The 17,143-nt window shown below is 40.5% G+C and overlaps 1 protein-coding gene across 1 annotated transcript; it reads left to right on the top strand.

Annotated features, from left to right (window-relative positions):
- The first annotated feature begins 746 nt into the window (after positions 1–746).
- Positions 747–6,427, top strand: atf4a (activating transcription factor 4a). The gene is made up of 4 exons (XM_062026498.1): positions 747–1,004; positions 1,795–1,965; positions 2,043–2,303; positions 5,288–6,427. The coding sequence occupies exons 2-4, from the start codon at positions 1,914–1,916 to the stop codon at positions 6,127–6,129; spliced, it is 1,155 nt and encodes a 384-aa protein (XP_061882482.1). The 5' UTR covers positions 747–1,004; positions 1,795–1,913; the 3' UTR covers positions 6,130–6,427.
- Positions 6,428–17,143: the final 10,716 nt, after the last annotated feature.

The following is a 17,143-nucleotide window of genomic DNA, read 5'->3' on the forward strand; positions in this document are numbered from 1 at the left end:
GAAAAGTAAAAAAAAACTAATAAAAATGTATCACTTTATGAGTGGGAGACCTTTTGGATCCCAAATATATTTAGTGGGATTTTATTTAACTTTTCACTGTGATTACTCAATATTAAAGAATTCAAATCAATGGTGTCCTGCATTATTGATCTTTTAGGGCTCTAATGACTAAATACTGCATATTTCAGTTTTACTATAAAAAACAAAGTTGTCTTTGACAGAAAAGGCATAAAACCTGTTGGTTTTTTTACTTGATATCAACCTGAAGTTGATAATAATAATTGACTTATTTTTAACATTTTAATGACTGAGACCCTTGACTGGTCCCCGGGAGCCCTAAAAGTTAAAAAAAAAAATCTATATATTTTGTTATGGTTTGAAAATGGAAAATATCAAAATGCTTACATTTTTCCGTGTGTGGCCCTCAGTGGAAAAAGTTTGGACACCCCTGGAATATACAGTCCTTATAATGTAATCCAAAACGTGTGTTCTGTTTTATCAATTAGTTTTTGAAAAGCAGTTCAAATAATGGACCAACGTATACGCCTTGTAGTATCTACGTCACAAAAACAATATTGACATGTCGTGTTTGACCTATATTCAATGTACACACTTCATGTATAGTCTTGTCACTGGGACTCAACCAATCAAAACACAGAAACGCTTGTTTTGGTCACCTGGGCTGTCCGACTGGGCGTGTCAGTTGAGTAGCTAAGGAGACAAACTATCCCCGCTCACCCGCACTGTGGTGTTACAAACCGCGAACGTGCCCGTGGCGGAGGAACACACTCGGCAGTGCTGCGGTGGACAAGGGGAATATAACCGGCTGTGTCAGTCCGTCTCCGTCTCTTGTGGAGTCAACAACTTCTTCGTCTTTGTGTCAATCTGCTTGCTGCGCTCCAGCGTCGAAATGGCATTTTAAAGGCGTGTGGCGGCTCTCCTTGCATCGGCAATCAACTGGCAGCGCAGCGGCGAATAGCACCGGCGGTTTCTGGCAACATGGCGTAAGTTTGTCATTTTAAAATGTTTTGTTTTGGTATTTCTGGCTTCCGTGTGTCACATTTGGAACCGACGACGGTTGACAAAGGGATGGAATGTTTATTAATGGGTCACATACTTGATATACTTGTTATATACACACCCTGTGGGACAGTTACTAGCCTCGGGTAGCAACAACTACCCCACCCCGACATTAACTACTAATTTTTAATTCAGTGAGAGTTTACCAAAACCTAATTAAACACAAGTAAACTCTCACTCAAACAGCTTGTGGCTCGTTTAGTTTGATTTTATAACTAAGCCGGTCGTTTGTGTACATAAATATAGTGACAACGTGGCGGGTCCAAGATGGCGCACACTGTCAAGTCTCTAAAAACCTGTGACGAAAATGGCGGGCGCCTTTCTTCCCCCTCCCGCTCGTCCTCCAAAAGAGGGCGTGGTTACCGGCAGCCAGCATGACCAAATTAGGAAGCGTACTCCGGGAGTGGGAGGAGCGTCGGCGTTTTAAGAGCTGCTTTGACGCCTGAGTTGAAGGATTATCTTTTTAAAATTAGCCTCAGTTCCATCACGCATGCGCTGTTGTCAGTCTTAACGACTTGACTGCCCTTTGAAGCTTTGATTATGGTGCTTAAAAGATGAATATATTTTTGAAAACGTGCAATTTGTCAACATGAAGGCAGTCTCGCCCACAAGTGTTGGGTGACAATTTAAGCTTGACTTACTGAACCATATTATTATGTATGTTATTAAAGGTATTCCAAACAGAATTTAACATCTCTCAATTTAATAATGCAGGTCTCTACTGGCAACTCCCCGCTTTGCTGCAGTCGACAGCAGTTTGGATCTTCTCGACTTACGAACTTCTCCACACGCCGTTTTATTCTCCCACACGCGACCGCTGCTGACCGGCAGCCATGATGACGCTCTCGCAGCTCGACTTGGAGGACGTGGAGGCCCTGTGCTTAGGTTGGTGTCTTGACGTCAACACAACCCGGAGTAACCGGTCCAACCAGTCGATGCTAATTCGTTGATTGGTTTTCCAGGGCCCTCGTTTTTGATGGCTGACCCAATGGGGCCCCTTCTGGACCACGATGAAGAGGAAGCGCTTTCACCCTCCTCCTCTCTCGAGGGGGAGGTCCCGGCTTCGCCACCCCTCTCCTTGTCCCCCTATCCCACCTTGCTGTTGCCCCTTTTCCCTCCACTTGACCACGCCCGCTCCTTACTGGAAGTCAAGGGGGGAGCCCTCCCCTGGCTGGGTGCTGGCGACCTGCTTGACGCTCACGTGGGAGCAGACAACAATAAAGGTGAGGCTCAGGTGGTAATTTATGGCCAGTTGGTGAAAACTGTATCGCGATATAGGTTTTATATTTTATATCGACTGAAATTGGTCATAATTGATATTTTTATGGCCAATTTAAAAATAAGGACTGGGAGAAAAAAATGGTAAATGTGTTGTACTTGTATAGCGCTTTTCTACCTTTTTAAGGAACTCAAAACGCTTTGACACTATTTCCACATTCAAAAATGTATTTCAAATGAAACCTACTGGTTATAATCCCCTCAGCTGTCAAGGCAGAAAATAAAGAAAATGTCAACATAAGCATGGAAAACAGTGTAAAATCACATTGAACACTTACAATCTCTATAAATGAAGGTGCAAAAATAAGAAGTGCTTAAAAGTGTGGAAATGTAAACGTAAGGAAACACGATAACTATTTTCTGCATGTTTAGAGCCAGGTAGTTACAGCTGTGCTCTAAAGGGTGAGCGCGGCTAAGATGGTGTGGTATTAGCTGTGTTTGTGGGGACGAGCGCTTTGCATCATTTACAAACCACGTTGGTCTGACTTTTTTTTTTAAACAAATCTAAAAGGGCCATACTCCTTTTATCCACGATTTCTGTATTTTTAGTTTCCCTTTTTACTCCTTGCAAAGAATCAACCGCCAGACAAGCAAACTGATAGTTGATACTGTTACCCGATTGGCTGTTAGCGTGTCACTTCCTGTGTTGCTCGGCTACCAGAGAGCCAGTCTTTGTTCATGCGACCAACCTTGCTTCGTAACTCCCAACAAAGAGATATATATTATTTCATTTTTAAAATGTTGATCGATAAAGATGTGGGTATGGCGATAATATATTGATGTCGTTTATCGCCCTGCTCTAGTTGTATATAGAAAAATTGAAGGATGATAAAACCTTTGATATTTAGTACACTAAAGATGAAACAAATGAATCAAATCTTCGAAACCCTATATTAGCTCTGTGTTGGAGATGACAAAGCCGTCTAATACTTTGTTCTAGCCCCGGGCTGCTCTTTGGACACGCTTGATTTAGACAGGGTGTGTGTTTACCTTCCAGACTAGGCAGGAATGTGATAAGGGCTTAAACGATCTGGTCAGACTGGCTCAAACCAGTTTTACGGAGTCATTTTCAATCTGTTCCGCCCAGTGACGTTTTCAGTTATGGTAAACTAAATGTTAGCACTTCCTGCTGAATGGCTGCCAACTCTTCCAGACTTTTTGGAAGACTTCCAGGAATTGAACTACCGGTAGTCTACCGACATACCAACTCAATTAAAAGTTTTGATGTTTTTGTGAGGATTACAAAGTACCCGTCTATGAAATCGTGAAAGTTATATTACGCTAGTGATCAAAGCGGCCATAAAGACAGCAAGAGGAAACAACAAATGTGCAGTGGCTCTCTGTGTCCCGCTGCAGCAGTACAACTGGATAGCAGTCCCGAGCAAGCTCACACCGTAGATGGGGGCTCTAACTAGTTAGCCCGCCCACCAGGATAGTTACGGTAGTTTAAAAAACCTACTTTGTGACTTTTTTGCAGCAGAACAGTCCAAAGAGCATCTTTGCATTGTATTTATATTTTTACAGCAGGTCCTGAAAACAACACACACCTGCCGTGCAGAAGATCGGACTGTTTAATTTCAATTCTTAAAAATGACAGCGTGATTTTGTCACATAAAAGAGCTTTGATGGAATGAAAACATGCAAGGTCTTTACATGTTCAAAATGAATAATACACACAGGACGTTATAGGGGTGTAACGGTACACAAAATGTTCGGTTCGGTACGTACCTCGGTTTAGAGGTCACGGTTCGGTTCATTTTCGGTACAGTAGGAAAACAACAAAATATAAATTTTTGGGTTATTTATTGACCAAATTTGCAAAAATCTTCCACCAAAAATATTTTTCTTAGTGGAATATTTGGTGTGAAGTAATCGGAACCTTGGATAGGTCAATAATTCATAATAACATTGATTTTGATTCAATATTATGTTTTGAGCAATGACAGTTTGAAAGAAAAAAAACAGCTTTGTTTTATTAGTCAACATTGCAACTTTTTCTAAATTACTTTTAAGCTTTTTTATTTCACTTTTGTTATGTTTTTGTTTATTTTAATAGTATTTTTAGAATGTGCTGTGGGCTGCAAATGGCCTCCGGGGCACACTTTTGACACCCCTGCTATAGATAATAAAAAATTAAATCTGATAAATCTATGGATAAAAAGCAGAGCCTGGCGACGCATGCGCGTTTATCATAACTCTCTCACTCTCTCTGTCTCTGCCCCTCCCTCACCAATTGTGCTGCGCGCACAATTTGTTTTGTTTTTAACCCCTTATTAACCCTGAACGTACATTGAAAATACACGCAACCCTAACTCAAAAAGTCGGACATTTGAGGCATTTAAGAAACTCCGCCCTGACAGCTCCGCAAAAGAGGACACGTCCGGTGAAAAGAGGACGTATGGTCAGTCTATTGTAGCCCGTTAGCTGCTAGCATGCCGTGTGTTGTGCCTCGGTGTGCATTGTTTACACAACGTGCGGTACGCTACTTAATATGTCCGTGTGGAAACTCGTTCAGTACACCTCCGAACCGTACCAAAACGGTTCAATACAAATACACGTACTGTTACACCCCTAGGAAGTTACAATTACTTCCCACTGGGCCTTAGCTTTTATATGCATGAATATCACCTCCATAATTAAACAGTTATCCTGATCTGATTTATTTATACAACTTTTTATTGTAACATAGACTTAACACATACATTCCAATTGGGATCAGATGGTTATGACATGAAGGGTTTATTACAAGTGTATATTATTAAAATGTTAGGAGTCAGAATGTGAATAGTGGGGTTGGCAATCCTTTAATTACATAAATTAATATTTATGTATTTTAATGCAAATATTGGGGGGTTGCAGCAGAACTGCTGGGAGTCATTCACTTCCTACGATGATCATTTTTAAAAGGAAAACACTTCCTTGTTGGCAGATGATGCGTTCACTGGCATGGACTGGATGACGGAGAAAATCGACCTCGACGATTTTGACCTGGAGTCTCTCATCGGCTCCTGCTCGTCTGAGGAGTCTCCTCGCTCCCCCGGCGACCTCCTGGCCTCCCTGCACTCCCACATGGATTTGGACGTGGACTCCTTTGACCCTCCTGCTTCCAACAACCACCCGGAGTCAGAGATGCCAAACGAGCCCACTCAAGAGGAGGCGGGGCTCGCCCAGCAGGTGGTCATGAAGTCAGAGCCCTGCTCCCCCCTTCCCCCTCTGTCTCCATGCCCCCCTCCTTCGCCAACATCTGATACGAGGGACGAGGCGGACACAAATTCTCCCCTCGCCATCATCCCAGACCCCAGCGGCGGAAGCCCCATCGTGGTGGTGCTCGCCAATGAAGACACGCCCCCCCTCGTGTCCCTCCATGAGTCCACCGTCGAGTCCTCACCGCCGTCCAGCGACTGTGACAGCGATTCCGGCATCGAGTCGGTCGCTGGCTCTCCGACGTGTGTCGCCGGCTCCTCCCGCACGAAACCATACACCAAATCCGAGCCCTCCTCCCCCCGAGGCAAGGTGAAGTCGGCGTCTGGCCCTCCCAAAGAGAAAAAGATGAAGAAGATGGAGCAGAACAAGACGGCGGCCACGCGCTATCGCCAGAAGAAGCGCGTGGAGCAGGAGCTGCTGGGCACCGAGTGCGAAGAGCTGGAGAGAAAGAACCAAGTGCTGGCCGAGAAGGCGGAGTCCATCAGCAAGGAGATCCAGTACCTCAAAGACCTGATGGAGGAGGTCCGCAAGCGTCACCGCCGAAAGGTGACCCCGCCGACCACCTAGGAGCAGGAAGTGTGCACGCCTCCACGAAGGGCTGGGAGGTCAGGTGAAGCATCCGTACATGCTTGTCTCCCATTCCCAACATGTTACCCTCGCACCCCTTATACTTCATGTAATCACTCTGTCGCCATAGCAACCATCCTCTTCTCAGCTTTAGGTCCAGAAAGGGTCCTCTGACTTCTAGCGTGTGTACATAAACAACTTCCTGTCTATTTAAGACAACTTTGTCCATGTCCGCTCTCTGGCTTGTACAAACGCTCTGCTTTCTTTTTTCTAATAAACTTTTCTCCATCTCAAGCAACTTCATCTCCTGGACTGGCCTCATTGCATCACAAAGTTAACGTGTACCTTGACCATTTTGGAAAAGTCCTTCATGCTGTATGGCTTTTAGGGGTGCACAAAATTGATTCCTATCCGAATCGCAACATAATTTTTGAAAATATATATATATTTTTTTAAGTGTTAAATGGGTTTTTAGGCCATTTCATGCAACCAGAAATAGCTTTTCTAACCTGCTTTGAAATAGTTTTATTACAGTTATGTAATTGTTAAAATCGGTTTCAATCAAAAATTGATTTTTAATTCAAGTTACTACCCCAACAATTCCATCGACTTGTTAGGGCAGTGAACCTTTCTGCACTTCACGGATTTACTATAAAATAAAATATTTCTGTTTAGAGATGTCCGATAATATCGGACTGCTGGTATTATCGGCCGATAAATGCTTTAAAATGTAATATTGGAAATTATCTGTATCTGTTTCAAAAAGTAAAATGTATGACTTTTTAAAACGCCGCTGTGTACACGGACGTAGGGAGAAGTACAGAGCGTCAATAAACAAAGGCACTGCCTTTGCGTGCCGGCCCAGTCACATAATATCTACGGCTTTTCACACAAGTGAATGCAAGCATACTTGGTCAACAGCCATACAGGTCACACTGAGGGTGACCGTATAAACAACTTTAACACTGTTACAAATATGTGCCACACTGTGAACCCACACCAAACAAGAATGACAAAACTCATTTTGGAAGAACATCCACACCGTAACACAACAAAACAAATACCCAGAACCCCTTGCAGCACTAGCTCTTCCAGGATGCAACTGAAATGTTGGAACAGTGAAGCAAGAGTTCCCCAAAGGAATCAAAGTAAACATGAACAATTGGTTTGTGCCTTGACAAAAGTCCCTATAAACAAAATAAAGGCAAATCATTCTACCTTGTGCCTGGTGATGTGTGTGGCGTCTGGGAGTTAATTTTTTTTTTTAAAGCTAGCGTTAGCACAAACTAGCAGTGTGAGGCGATCCTTTATCGTCTTGTGTCCCGGTAGTGCCTTTACCCTCGCTGTAATAAAGGTCTGCTCTGCGTCTTTTCCGGTTTCATCACAATTAAGGACTTGCTGTGGAACAAATCTCCCTTTGCTGATATAGTCCTGGAAATGAAAGTGCCACAAGCTAACGGAGGCTAACTGCGTAGCTAAAATGCTAGTTCAGTTGTCTAGAAACCTGAAGCCGTACAGCAAGACTGAGAGAGTTTGGATGCATTTAAAGCGTCTTCCGATCACACAAAGTGATTTCCTAAAGACCGGCTGACCGGCACAAGGTACGACAATTGTGGGGAATTAACTCGTCAAGACGTACCGCGAGCCTCCAAAGCTCTTCAAAATGGTGTGTACATGATGACGGAAGATGACATGGATGAGTGAAGCGGTCGTACGGCGAGAGATGGTCCGCACACGGAGGCATGTTTGGCGCCATTGGCGTTGTTAGGCCTATTTTAGGGGGGCTCAAGCTCCCCTAAAATGTTCTAAAGCCCCCCTAAATAATTTGGTGTTAAAAAAATATTTTTATTTTTTACAAATACATGCCAACATATTCATTATAAAGTGGCCCGAATATGAGTTTGAATAAATAATCATATAACCTGTCATTATTCACTCAGTTTCCCCTCACTTCATAGCGTAAGGTAGAGAGCCCCTTTAGTGCATCGGTATCCAATCCATTCCACTTGTTCATATAGAAAATGCCCACATCACTCAAAATCCAGTCTGCATTTTCTCTGCAACCTTACTTGCGGTCCTTGGACTTGTTCATATAGAAAATGCCCACATCACTCAAAATCCAGTCCGCATTTTCTCTGCAACCTTACTTGCGGTCCTTGGACTTGTTCAGATAGAAAATGCCCACATCACTCAAAATCCAGTCCGCATTTTCTCTGCGACCTTGCTTGCGGTCCTTGGACTTGTTCATATAGAAAATGCCCACATCACTCAAAATCCAGTCCGCATTTTCTCTGCGACCTTGCTTGCGGTCCTGCAGGTGTACGAAGCACATTAGCACACAGCACTGCAGAACAAGAACCTTGTGTCTGCAATTGTAAATAATTTAGTTTTTAAGTTTTGTGTTTCTTGTAGAATCTATATAAAGTAATATACCTTAGCCTATTGTTAAAATAATGAAAAAAACATTAAATATATTTGTTTTATTGTATTGTTACATTAATAGCTGTTGTATTATTATAGGATGCTTGTAAACATTTCATAGGATTTTCAGAGGGTGGAAAAACCAAGACATTTAATATAAAATGTAAAATGAATAAATACATAAAAAGAAAAAGAAAAAAAAATGGTTAAAAGCCATCGTCCCGGGGAGCATTTCATTTCGTCCCGTGCATTTTTTTTTACCGTCCCCGGGACGACGGGACTACGTTGATCCTAAACCATGGAAGTTACATTTTATTGTTTGCATTATTTGTTTCAGCATCGCACTTTGAAGACGGTCCCTCAGCTCTTTGACAGCTTTGGCTCTTTTTCACATCAGCAGACGGACTCTATAAGTCTTTCTTATTTACAGTATATATATAAAAGTTTCTCATTTCTATTCAGACTTCCATATATATTTAATTTCCTTAACGGCTTGCCATAATATATATATATATATATATATATATATATATATATATATATATATATATATATATATATATATATATTATATACAAGCCAAATTAACCCGATCCAGATATTAATTTAATTCAAGTAATTAAGTAATATTTCCAGGGCTTGAATTTACAACAATTTTAGTCACATATGTTCCCAAAATGTAATCTGTGCAACTTCAAAATATTTGGAAACAAACAATTATTGTATTGTGAGCTAAAGTGGTGGCATTAGCCTCTAAGTTGTGAATGAATAACATAGAGGCTAATGCCATGACTTTCATTGTGTTTCAGCGTATCTTGAAGGATCATGCAAGTAATTGTTTCTCGTTGATGCAGTAAACAAAATGTCACTGTGCAAACACATGTTTGTTGTTGTACTGAACACACATTCTGAAAATAAACCCACTGAAATAATAATAATGACAATTATTAATTCCTAAGTCTTTGTTAGCCGTTTGTGAAGTTTTGTGCTCGTGCGCTACCTTCGCTCGCATCCTGTGCATCTCCTGGGGGCTAAGCCCCCCCCTGTCCTTAAAAGCTAGTGACGCCCCTGTTTGGCGCGACCGAAAAGGATGCAAATAGTGGCGTTCGTCAATGGATATTCCGTCGTACATTAGAAAGTGGGAAGGAAAACGGGTATTGTGGAGAATGCATATATGTTTAATAAGAGTTCTTCCTTTATTCATTGCCATGTTTAGAGCAGCTAGTACTTTTCCCTTGTATATTCTACCAGTTTCTCTTTGTCTTCAGAGGTCTGTTTAGTGTCTTAACCATTGGAATGTGAATACATCCCCCACTTCATTCCTTATCAGTGTCGCGAGAGGGAGCGGTTGGGGGCTTTCTTTATGTGCAAGAAGTTGGCTCTTCCGTTTGAATGTCAGATCAACTCGAGTAGCCGATATGAATGTATGAAGGTATGGGCTGATCTCCTGAAATTTCAGTAAAACTTGATAATATTCCTATTCTGTCTTGATGGTCCTTCTTACTCAGCATATATGTCATCGAAAGAACTTGGGATTGACCAGTAACTTAGATTCCCTGGGAGGAAGAGCTGGTCGACGAACAAGTGTGCAACACAACCAATGTTGCAAATAGCGGTAAGAAGCAAACTGCACACTCGGCATCAGTGTTCTGAAAATTACCTTTAAAAAGTAATGATAGTTACTTTACCAAACACGTAATTGCATTACTAAGGGAATTCTTAAATAAATGAAATTACTCACTAGGGAAAGTAATCATTGTGTTACTTAAAAAAAAACTGTGCTTGTGTCTGTGCATTTAAAAGACGTGCGACGTCACAGAGGGTTTCAAGCTGTGCTTGTTAGCTTTAGCCGTTAGCAGCGGCTGTGTGTCGGCTCTGACGCCAGCTCTTTTGAATCTTTTCACCGTTCGTTACCTCTGCTTCATAGAGAGATTGAATGTGCTACCATGGCTGTCGTATCATCTTGTCAACAAACGGGGTATTGTTTGGATGGCAAGTTTGTCACTGCATTCATTGATTTGTCGTGCGCTCGTGTTGTTGTCTGCTGTGTCACGGTATGATGCCGCCTCTTCCTGTTTGATATCAAGTTCGTCGGCGTCGTAACGGATGTAAAAGTAATTCAATTACTCGTTACGAGTAAAAGTCGCGACGTTGCTAACGCCGTTATTACGGACACTGCTCAGAATTATCTCGTTTTGCAGTTTGTTGGCAATCTTCTCATGCTATTTACCTTATAGAAATAAATTATTTGTGATTATTTTATTAGAGATGTCGTACTGGAGCCGATATTTGCCGTTTTTAGCTGATCGACTGATGAGCTGCCGATATTTACCACAGCTGGTTCCCAGGTAGGGCTGCTAATATTCATCGAGTTTGATGGATTGATTGATTGATTGAAACTTTTATTAGTAGATTGCACAGTACAGTACATTTTCCGTACAATTGACCGCTAAATGGTAACACCCGAATAAGTTTTTCAACTTGTTTAAGTCGGGGTCCACGACTAAATCGATAAATTCAATCAAAAAATAGCCATTGATTTTTTTGATTCGTTCAGTGAGTACAATTAAGTGTAAGACCGCGGCAATTGAGAGCGGTCCGCCTATTGGTGATGTAGCTCCCGCTGCTCTTTCCAAAGTCCGGAAGTAAGTCTCTGGATACAGGAAGACTTTGAGGGAAAACCAAATAACTGAAATGGGGTTGTTAAGCAAATCCTTTCACACCTTACGGGCAAAATAACCACTTTAGAAGTGACAACAATGATCTCCTTGCTTCTTTTTTAGCATCCTCTCTAGTTTTTAGGATGCTGCTATGCACCATGTGCGCAGGCCATATTCAGTTCGGTCGGTATTGCTACTGTTTGTCCTTACTCCTTTGTGTAGAATGAGTTGTTCATCTTCATTTCTAGTCACCTCAGTGTAGGATAAAATAACCTCTAGAAGGGAGAGTCCTAACATTTGGTGCCGTGACCCGGATTCTTTGCCTGTCAACCACAGCCCACCTTAGGACGGCCATAAATATTAGTAGTCTTTGGTTTAGTTCTCTTTACTTATTGTTCACTAGCCACTTTATTTTGTTGGGGAAAAAAATGGTATGTCGCATTCAATATCACAAATTTTAATCCGTCAATTATCAACGATACTAACAAATCCTGAGTAAGGCAAGGATCATCACACGGATCCCTTGCAGACCAACCGGACTGCTTCATGTCAACTAAGACGTCCGGCTCGGGTTAAGGAATTAGGGACTAATTGAGCAGCTGACCAGAAGTCACCATCCCGACATTTCAAGAGCCAGTGAGGCTGCTGTAGCACGGTTCTATTTTCAGCACTTGAACCGAACGCCATCTTAATGGAATGTTTACGCTCCGTCACGCGTCAATGGTCCTGTGACCACTGTGGAAACTATGAACGCCACCTTTTGGTCCCAAAATGTCAATTATGCTAACAGCCGGAGTGTATTGCTATTAGCTTATATACCGTACTTCCCAGGCTATAGGACTCACCACATTTTAGAAGATGAAAATATTTTTACATGTATTAGCCGCACTGGTCTGTAAGCCGCAGATATATACTGGTACGAAATATTTTGTCAATGTTTATTTACGTACCTTAATTGTTTCCAAGCGGTGTTTGTAACACGGCAGTAAAACGGCTGATCAGACAAAACAGAAGTCATCGTCATTGGACCCACCGGCTGCGGAACATAGCTCTCCATTCAGCTAAACAGACTCAATAACGCCACTGTGATGTTTTAATACAAAAAAAATGGCGTTGTAGCCTAGACCCTGGTAAATGTGTTAGCATGTTAGCTAATGCCAATGACGCTAGCTTGACTACATTACGACAGCGCGTACAAATACGCATGTAAACACTCCTACAGGCATCACACATGGGACGGATTAGTAAGTAAGAATTGTTTTAGTTGTATTGTATAACTTACAAACGTTGCTTGCCGTGACGAATGAAGAATCCTTTCAAGTGCAAAAGCTAGACCCGGGCTATTCAACTGCATCATAAAGAGGGCCGCAGTTTCAAGAGCCCAAGCTCTCAGGGGCCGCACATCAAGATGTAGATGTTTCTTTAAAAATGGCCTCCTTAGGTTATATTCATTTGAGACTGTGTTTACTTAAAGTAAACACATGGACTTTCTCACTGCACTGTCAATAAATTCATTATTTTGCCATCGTTAACGCGTTTCCAGCATGTGCGGCCGGACAGTTAGTTAACAGCATGAAGAGACAGTAGCTAAGTTTTGCTGATGGTTTATGTTCCTTCTTTGGAATTATTTTTCTTCCTCAGTTTTATTTCTGTGTACGTCTTCCCTCATTGAGGTTTGTAAGACTGGAAATTAGGGATGTCCGATAATGGCTCTTTGCCGATATCCGATATTGTCCAACTCTTTAATTACCGATACCGATATCAACCGATACAGATATATACAGTCGTGGAATTGACACATTATTATGCCTAATTTGGACAACCAGGTATGGTGAAGATAAGGTCCTTTTTTAAATTAATAAAATAAAATAAGATAAATCAATTAAAAACATTTTCTTGAATAAAAAAGAAAGTAAAACAATATAAAAACAGTTACATAGAAACTAGTAATTAATGAAAATGAGTCAAATTAACTGTTAAAGGTTAGTACTATTAGTGGACCAGCAGCACGCACAATCATGTGTGCTTACGGACTGTATCCCTTGCAGACTGTATTGATATATATTGATATATAATGTAGGAACCAGAAATATTAATAACAGAAAGAAACAACCCTTTTGTGTGAATGGGGGGAGGGAGTTGTTTGGGTTGGTGCACTAATTGTAAGAGTATCTTGTGTTTTTTATGTTGATTTAATAAAAAAAAATTAAAAAAAATGATACCGATAATAAAAAAACAGATACCGATAATTTCCGATATTACATTTTAAAGCATTTATCGGCCGATAATATCGGACATCTCTACTGAAAATATAAACATTACAAAGGTATAACGTCCATTGTGTATTTTACATGAATAAAATAGAAGCTTTAGTGTTAATACACACAGCAAACATTGCACACGTGTACCTCAACACAATTAAGCCTATGGTGTCAAACTTAGCGCTACGTGTTTAACCAGTTATGATGGTAAATGGGTCGTACTTGTATAGCGCTTTTCTACCTTTTTTAAGGAACTCAAAGCGCTTTGACACTATTTTCCACATTCACCCATTCACACACACACATTCACACACAATTAAGAGGGCGAGCCCTCGGAAATAGACTTTGCATAAATATTTTGTACCTCTTTTTTTTTCTGAATGGCTCATCTGTTTAACTCTGATGGCCAGAGTTAAACAGCCAAAAAAACAACAAACACAAAAGTCATCACAAAGTCAGAAATTTCAATACATTCTTGCTTTGTTAAAAGTCAGATTTTCGCGATTTATTTTGATTTTTTTCACGGTCGATAGTGCCATCTTCTCCCACTCACCCACTGCTGCTTCACTGTGACATTGTTGCCCCCTATGGGGTGGCGGGAGTACTGCATACATGAGCAACCCTGTTTTGAATGGCTTCATCATTGCCTATTTGGGTGTTGTTCTGCAGTCAAAGTGAAAAACTCGACACATAGTAGACGAAATGAGACATACTTCCGGTTCGAGGCACCAAACAGGAAGTACATTTTCAACCCGCGGCGCCTGCAGTGAGCGAGCTCGTCCGAAAGATGGCGCCGTAGCACAAACAATAACTCACCTTTTCCGTGTGTCTATTTAATACAAAACATTACGGCCGTTAGGGAAGACAAATCCATAAAGGAGCCGCGCCGTTTTATAAGCCGCAGGGTTCAGAGCGTAGGGAAAAAAACAGCAAGTACATTTTCAACCCGCGGCGCCTGCAGTGAGCGAACTCGTCCGAAAGATGGCGCCGTAGCACAAACAATAACTCACCTTTTCCGTGTCTTTGTTGAGTACAAAACATTACGGCCGTTAGTGAAGACAAATCATAAAGGAGCCACACCGTTTTATAAGCCGAAGGGTACAAAGCGTACAGAAAAAAACAGGAAGTACATTTTCAACCCGCGGCGCCTGCAGTGAGCGAGCTCGTCCGAAAGATGGCGCCGTAGCACAAACAATAACTCACCTCTTCCGTGTCTCTATTTAATACAAAACATTACGGCCGTTAGCGAAGATGAATCCATAAAGGAGCCGCGCCGTTTTATAAGCCGCAGGGTTCAAAGCGTAGGGAAAAAAACAGGAAGTACATTTTCAACCCGCGGCGCCTGCAGTGAGCGAGCTCGTCCGAAAGATGGCGCCGTAGCACAAACAATAACTCACCCTTTCCGTGTCTCTGTTGAGTACAAAACATTACGGCCGTTAGCGAAGACGAATCCATAAAGGAGCCGCACCGTTTTATAAGCCGCAGGGTTCAGAGCGTAAGGAAAAAACAGGAAGTACATTTTCAACCCGCGGCGCCTGCAGTGAGCGAACTCGTCCAAAAGATGGCGCCGTAGCACAAACAATAACTCACCTTTTCCGTGTCTCTATTTAATACAAAACATTACGGCCGTTAGCTAAGACGAATCCATAAAGGAGCCGCGCCGTTTTATAAGCCGCAGGATTCAAAGCGTAAGGAAAAAAACAGGAAGTACATTTTCAACCTGCGGCGCCTGCAGTGAGCGAACTCGTCTGAAAGATGGCGCCGTAGCACAAACAATAACTCACCTTTTCTGTGTCTCTGTTGAGTACAAAACATTACGGCCGTTAGCAAAGATGAATCCATAAAGGAGCCGCACCGTTTTATAAGCCGCAGGTTTCAAAGTGTAGGGAAAAAGTTGCGGCCTTTAGTCCGAAAAGTAAGGCATTTACAGTTTTATATTACAACATGTTCGAAAAGGAGTATGAAGAAGCAGAGTTTATTTAATCCCATCCCCTCTTTGTTGCTAAACCATTTGTTCACTTCCTGTGTCCTTGTGCAACAAACCCATTTACAAATGTCATTTGTTTACATATTATAAACAATTTTGGTCTCAGAGTTGATCCCTGGGGTACGCCACAAGACTGTTGTTGTTGTTGAGCAACACAAAGCTCTCGCTGCACTTTATTTTGACATCTTTACATGAAACTATTAACCTAAAAAGCATCCATTTGATGGTCCAATAGTTTGTTTTGTGCAACGTGTACATTAAAATGACAAACATATAAGCACACTTTTTATATTTTCAAGAAGTAACATTTGGCGTCTTGGAGAGTTGAACTTGTTTATTACTTATATTAGGAATAAAATGGAGAGCTGCGACTATGTAAACCTTTAATTCAGTCGAAGTTTGTCACATGCGAACTTATTTAGACGCCCATGAGCTCGTTTTGTTTTTGTTTTTTTTAGCTTCGCCACGTCACATGCTTTTATTGTGGTAAATCGGAACCAAACGGACGTCCGCGTGAGAGCGCGTGTGTTGCGTCACGTGACATAAGACAATTACTTTCAGCTGACGTCGAGGGCAGGTGACCTCAGTGTGTCCTTCTATAATAACTTCATACTGTAATGTGCTTACTTCGTCTTTACTTAGTCTAACTCACTGGATTGTTCTGTTAGTTATTCCTATTTTATCATGCCTGTTATTACATTTTCTGTTCTATTTTATTTTACATTTTTGTTTGTATTTATTTTAATTTTTTGTGTATAATTATTTATTTGACTTTTTAACACTGCGCACGCTACAGTATTTACTGTTAATTTTTTGTTAGTATTAACTTCAACCTATTTAATATTTATGTATTAATTCTGATTATTTACTCTTTAATTTAACACTGCACAATCTACAGTTTATACCGTCAGTTTTTTAAAATATTAACCTCATCCTTGATGTTATATTTATTAATTTTGTCTAGTCTTATATAATTGACTTGTGTTACAATTGAATCTTAAACTTTTTCATTTCTATTTCTTATTTTTTCCTTAACACTGCAAGTATATACTGTCTTTTTTTTTTTTACATTTTTCTTCTAACTTATTTTAGTTTACAATTATGAAATACATGTAGTCCTACTTTGTTTACTCTTCTAACATTTTTATCTTTATTATTATTTCTTAATTTTTGGCACACACGAGCTACAGTAAAGACTGTCACATTTTTTTTTATTAGTATATTTTTATTCTTGCCTTTCCTATTCACTGCTTAATATTTATCCATCACGTATTTATTTCTTAAATTCTGATGCAATTTCTAAATAACTTTTTTTATTCATTCGTCCTCAATACATTTATATTTGAAATATTTACGTACACTTATATTTATAATTCATTATATTTACTCTATTTTTTTTTTACTCCTAGATTGTATTTTTTATGTTCATATTAACATTTTTCATTTTTATTTTTCATTTAATTTACTAAATATTAAATAACACTAATTGATAGAACATCAAACTAAATCCTGCATAAAAAGGAGCATGAAAATATGTATAAACGTATATTATCTGCCACTTTATCACACAAATACAACATTATTTATTTAAATCAGAAGACTATTAAACCATATTTCTATTTCATGGTGTACACACACATATATATATATTTATTATTATTTATTTTTGTAATGGATTTTTTGTT

This window comes from Entelurus aequoreus, linkage group LG18 (genome assembly GCF_033978785.1).
Source record: "Entelurus aequoreus isolate RoL-2023_Sb linkage group LG18, RoL_Eaeq_v1.1, whole genome shotgun sequence".
Taxonomy (NCBI): domain Eukaryota; kingdom Metazoa; phylum Chordata; class Actinopteri; order Syngnathiformes; family Syngnathidae; genus Entelurus; species Entelurus aequoreus.

Excerpts from the sequence above, each read along its gene's own strand:
- atf4a (XM_062026498.1), top strand. The coding sequence starts at position 1,914 with ATGATGACGCTCTCGCAGCTCGACTTGGAGGACGTGGAGGCCCTGTGC. Across the intron at positions 1,966-2,042 it reads CGTGGAGGCCCTGTGCTTAG|GGCCCTCGTTTTTGATGGCT; the intron begins GTTGGTGTCTTG and ends TTGGTTTTCCAG. Across the intron at positions 2,304-5,287 it reads GGGAGCAGACAACAATAAAG|ATGATGCGTTCACTGGCATG; the intron begins GTGAGGCTCAGG and ends CCTTGTTGGCAG.